Source organism: Anarrhichthys ocellatus, unplaced genomic scaffold, assembly GCF_004355925.1.
Source record: "Anarrhichthys ocellatus isolate YVR2014 unplaced genomic scaffold, GSC_Weel_1.0 scaffold15, whole genome shotgun sequence".
Lineage (NCBI taxonomy): Eukaryota > Metazoa > Chordata > Actinopteri > Perciformes > Anarhichadidae > Anarrhichthys > Anarrhichthys ocellatus.
In genome coordinates, this window is record NW_022280045.1 from 8,396,178 (window position 1) to 8,400,952 (window position 4,775).

General features: G+C 43.7%; 1 protein-coding gene across 1 annotated transcript in view; it reads left to right on the plus strand.

The window, feature by feature from the left end:
• Positions 1 to 1,943: 1,943 nt before the first annotated feature.
• The window catches only part of LOC116387728 (carboxyl-terminal PDZ ligand of neuronal nitric oxide synthase protein-like), a 13,739-nt gene continuing 10,907 nt past the window's right edge, over positions 1,944 to 4,775 (plus strand). The window contains exons 1-2 of the mRNA XM_031855067.1: positions 1,944 to 2,507; positions 3,298 to 3,369. Coding sequence (XP_031710927.1) covers positions 2,403 to 2,507; positions 3,298 to 3,369 — 177 coding nt within the window. The 5' untranslated portion in view covers positions 1,944 to 2,402. The remainder of the gene's footprint in view (positions 2,508 to 3,297; positions 3,370 to 4,775) is intronic.

Sequence of the window (4,775 nt, forward strand, 5' to 3'; positions counted from 1 at the left end):
GGACACAAGAAGCTACCACTCTTCTCCATAGAAGTGCTGCATCACACATGAAACCAAATTAAGTGTCAACAAGTGATAGCCGAGTCACCAGCGATTGTAGCGGCATCGTAGATCGTACATCACTCAAGCTGCAGGAAGAGGATGCAGCAAAGCGAGACGTCAGTTACTTGAAAGGAGCCAAACACAGTGTTTCTGTTCTGTCAATGTGTGAATTCGGAGTACATTTTGTCCCAAGAAAAAAAGAAAGAAAACAAGAGGCCATATGCTTGTATCCCAAAAAATACAAAGTGATGGAGGTGATTTTCTGAAGTGACAGAGCACTCTGTTCATTTGGAGCTTAATGGCGTCTCTCTGGGCTTTACACTGAGGTGGAGAGTACAACAATCACACTGAGCGGTTCCTGACACAGGTTAACGAAAGAAGAGCAGCACAAAATGATAAAGAAGGACAAAGAGAACGAAAAGGAGCACACCAAGTACATAAAAGTGGGTGTTTGACTTTGTCTCCTCTTGTTGGTATTTTGCTGTTGTCCTGTAAAATTCAAAAGAGCTCTGTTGCCACCTGCTGGAGAGATGACTGAAGCTTGATCAGAAAACAGGAAAAAAGTGTGAGAGGAACAAGTGAGAGGAACACAAAGGCGAAGGTTTCCTGAACAAAACGTATTTTCTACAGTCTGTGGGTGAAACACTCCCGTACCTCAACACAGAAAATGAACCGTACATGCCAAGTGTATACAGCTAGAGTGATTATTAAAGAAGACACTGGTCAATGTGAAAGACTTTGTTAGACTGCTATAATCATAAAATCACCAGTTCCCCTCAGATCTACAGGGCTTTTTTAGCATCTTTCAATTCACCGTTTTGGTTTTAAGGTCCACAGATTTACTGTTCTGCTTTTAACAGCCTCTTATCTAGCAGGCAGCTGTTTTAACCAATAAGACCTCAACACCTCACCTACGCTACCTAAACAACACCAAACAGCAGACAAATACTGTTAGCAACTAGCGGTTGAACATAGTGGAGCATTTAGCATCTACAGAGCCAGATATTGCCCTCAGGAGTTGACGGAGAGCTGGAGGGGAGTAAATATTAGACTTAAATTCATCAGGTGGAAGTAAACACAACTTCAAATGAATGCCAATGTTGCTCCATATCTGCTGGATTTGGGAACAGGCAACTGTGTCCGGCTGCTGTTTGGTGCTGAGCGGGTTTGGTGTATATTTGGGTTTGTTTCGGCTTTCTTTATTGCAAACAGCTGCCTGCTGTGCCTGAAAACAACACTTTGAAAGCAGGGAGGAGGAACCAAAGGCGTACATGTAGATTGCGGGTCCGACAGCTAAACAATGAGCTGAAACTCACAAAAAAAAGCACTGTGAAATCAAGGGAAGCTGCAGATCCTTGTGATGATTCTCAGTGGCTTCATCACTACGAGCAACACCGTTCACTTTGTGACATTGTTTTCACATTGTCATTTGATACTTTTATTATTAGTAAAATGATGGCAAGGCCTATAGCTGCTTTAAAATATGATAACATGTCTTCAAATTCAACTTTCCCCTAAATCTATGCCCATTCTGCAAATTATATCTTGTTTTTATCTGGGGTACTAGGTAGTTTTCTTCACATGTAAGAAGTTGCTGCATTGTTTCACCCCTTATAATGGATCCGAGTGTGCCTTTATATGGTGAAGCTTCACCAGGTCAACGTCATGAGTTACACTGTGTCAGCTAATTACAGCAGCATTATGCTTCTTGCATTATTTTGTCTGAAAAACTTTTTCAGACTTCTGCCGAGTTTCTGTTAATAAACAAACGGCTACATTAAACCTCATATTGCAGGAGAGAACCAGGAGCCCTTCAAGGACCCCTGGGGGCTCCGGGAATCCACTGGGAGCGAGTGATGTGGGGAATTGTTTGTTCCCTGTGATGCCACTAGATGTCCTAAAACCAAACACCAGCTGTAGCTGCTCATAGAGTATTTACAAGCAGTCCGTCTCCATCTGTTCACACCCAGTTTAATGGATAACAAGAGCCTACCGCTTCTGAATATTGATGGTTCACTCTGATGAATTAGCGCTTATTGATGCCGCGGTGCTTCGAGGAAAAAGCAATCATGTGTTGAGATCTGTGCGTCATCGGGACCCCCGGCGGCGGCGGCGTGTACGGCTTCTCCGTCGAGTCTCAGACCGGGAGGGAGCGGGTCAGTCGGTGCACTTAACGATCAACGATCAGCGCGTTAATTGAACCCCGTCGACCGACCCATCCGTTGGCGACCGGAGCGCCTCAACCTGGATGACCTCCGGTTTGACGGAGGGAGCAGCGCCGGAGGAGATGCGCATATCTGCAGGTACTCTAGCGCGGTCGTAAAACGGGAGTCCGGAGCAAGTCAGCCAACATTAAAGCGATGCCAGGGGTAACCAAGTACAATTTAGTGGATGACGCGCACGATTTGAGGATCCCCATGCACAACGACGAGGTGTTTAAGCATGGGGTCTGCTTCGAGGCAAAGGTAAGGACCCTCTGCAACAGATACTTTCTGGGTGGCAGTATGGGAGCGGTGGGTTGTTACTGTATGTGTCAAACGTTCAAATGAGGGCTGTTCATGTCACCGCTACTGTAACAACAACCACTATATATTGTATTTCATATGGGTTTATGTTGAGGGTGTATATTGACCTTACAATACTTTACATTTGTGTCCACTTTGCATGACTTTGAAATGTTTGAGATTGAATCATTTTGCCTCACCTGCATAGAGAAGTGTTGCTTTAACTGATAACTTGATGAATGCTGATGAATTTGTTTCCGTTATGTCGTTTTTGACAAACTTTTGATGAGTGTGGAAGAATCCTACATTTTACATTTCATTTGGCTTCTGGCACCCAGCAGAATGTAATGTTATAGAGCTGCAACATTTTCTCAATTGATAATCGAGTAATTGTCGACAAAGCATCAGAAAACTGTGGGAAATGCACATCACATTAAGCCCAAGGTGATGGTATCAAATGTCTTGATTTGTCCGACCAACAATTTTCATTTTGAGAGGCTGACGCCATCAAATATTTGATACCCTTCATGGAAAATTGATCAAAAAAGTAAATTTTCTGTGGATCGGCTGATCGACTAATCGTTGCAGCTCTGGCATGTAATGATTTCCTCATGCAGGAATATTTCCCAAAATGTCTGAAAAAGCTGTCGAAACTACAATAGCAATCAACACTCTGCCAGCCCAGCACTGCATGTAATCCATTCATTCCCTCAAACTGTCAATCTTTAAACCGTTCTCTTACATTTCGCAGTACATTGGCAGTTCAGAGGTCGGTCGCCCCAGCAGCCGAATGGAGATAGTCGCTGCAATGAGGAGAATCAGAGTAAGAAACTTTAAATGTGTGACCTCCCTGCACCAGACAGCTGAACTTGACTCATAGTGGCAACAGCAGTCTAAACACATTAACTGTCAGTCATTGATGCAGGTGCATGAACATTTACTCTTCCTCTCCTGTGTGTCATGTCTCACCTTGTGCACGGTGCTCAGAGGGTCCTCACTCGCCTCAACATCCTCTATACACACACACACAAATCACTAGTCTGCGTAACACACTCGGCAGATTCAGTGGCTTGTCAGCAGCAGTTTAAATCACGGCAACGATTCATAGGACAGCTCAGATTTTATGGCTGAGGAGAGATACAGCGTGCAGGTTTATATATATATGATACCATCTGAAAAAACGTCCGTTCTGGAGGCCGTCTTTAGACCAGACAAGGCCACAGGAAACACTGCAATGCCTTGTCATTTACACATCACTGCAGTGTTACAGTGAAGCGCAGGGAGGAGAGGATTTAGCTGCTTGTCAGCTGTTGGATCTAATCTAAGGACCAAGTCAGTCGGAGGTCGGCCACATCGCCAGCTACATCCAGGACGTAATCCTGATCCCTCATGTACAGTGCAGTATAATGGCCATTTGATTGTGCTGGCAAAGATTTAGTGATGCTGTTTGAATTTCCTCGCTTCGCATATGCTTCAGGAATCTCAACGATTTCAGATTTTCACAATTTTTCTCATAATGCATTATGAAAGAGCTCTTGATAGAGCAGCTCAAATGGGAAAATAAATGTACCCACACAATGCACAAGGTAATCCGAGGGCTGCTGAAAACTTTGATGGACAAAACTATATGTAATGCACCTTTTTTCATCTGTCCCTAAACTCATTTTAATTGAATGTCTTATGTTATCATGATTTCATCTGAAGACAAAATGCTTTTCTGCAAAGCTGTAAAGTAAAACATAATAAATGGAAGGAGACAAAAAAAATAGAAGAAAAGAAAATGCATTAAAAGACAAATGAATGCAAAATAAACAGCGTGGTGTTAGACGTGGGCAAGATTAAAGATGATAGCGTAAAAGCAAGTGTGTAAAAGAGTCGGGGGCTCTTTTGTGAGTGCGGTAATGGCGCAGCAATTAAGAGCCTCTCCTTGTGGGGAGACGGGTTCTGAATATTCAAAAGCTGACTCGTCCTTAAAGCACTCACAGTGGCTTAGAGATAAGGCGATATGAGGCGAGTTGGCACAACCTGTGGAGCATTAGTTATGCTTGGTGGCTGATGTGCCTGAAAATTGTATCTACATAAACACTTCCTGTGTTCCACTTCATCTCCGTTCGACAGCAGTGCGTGTGGAGATGGATGGTCCTCTCGTCCCAGTTTACATGTGGTTGCATTGGCCTGGATAACACACACACACACACACACACACACACACACACACACACACACACA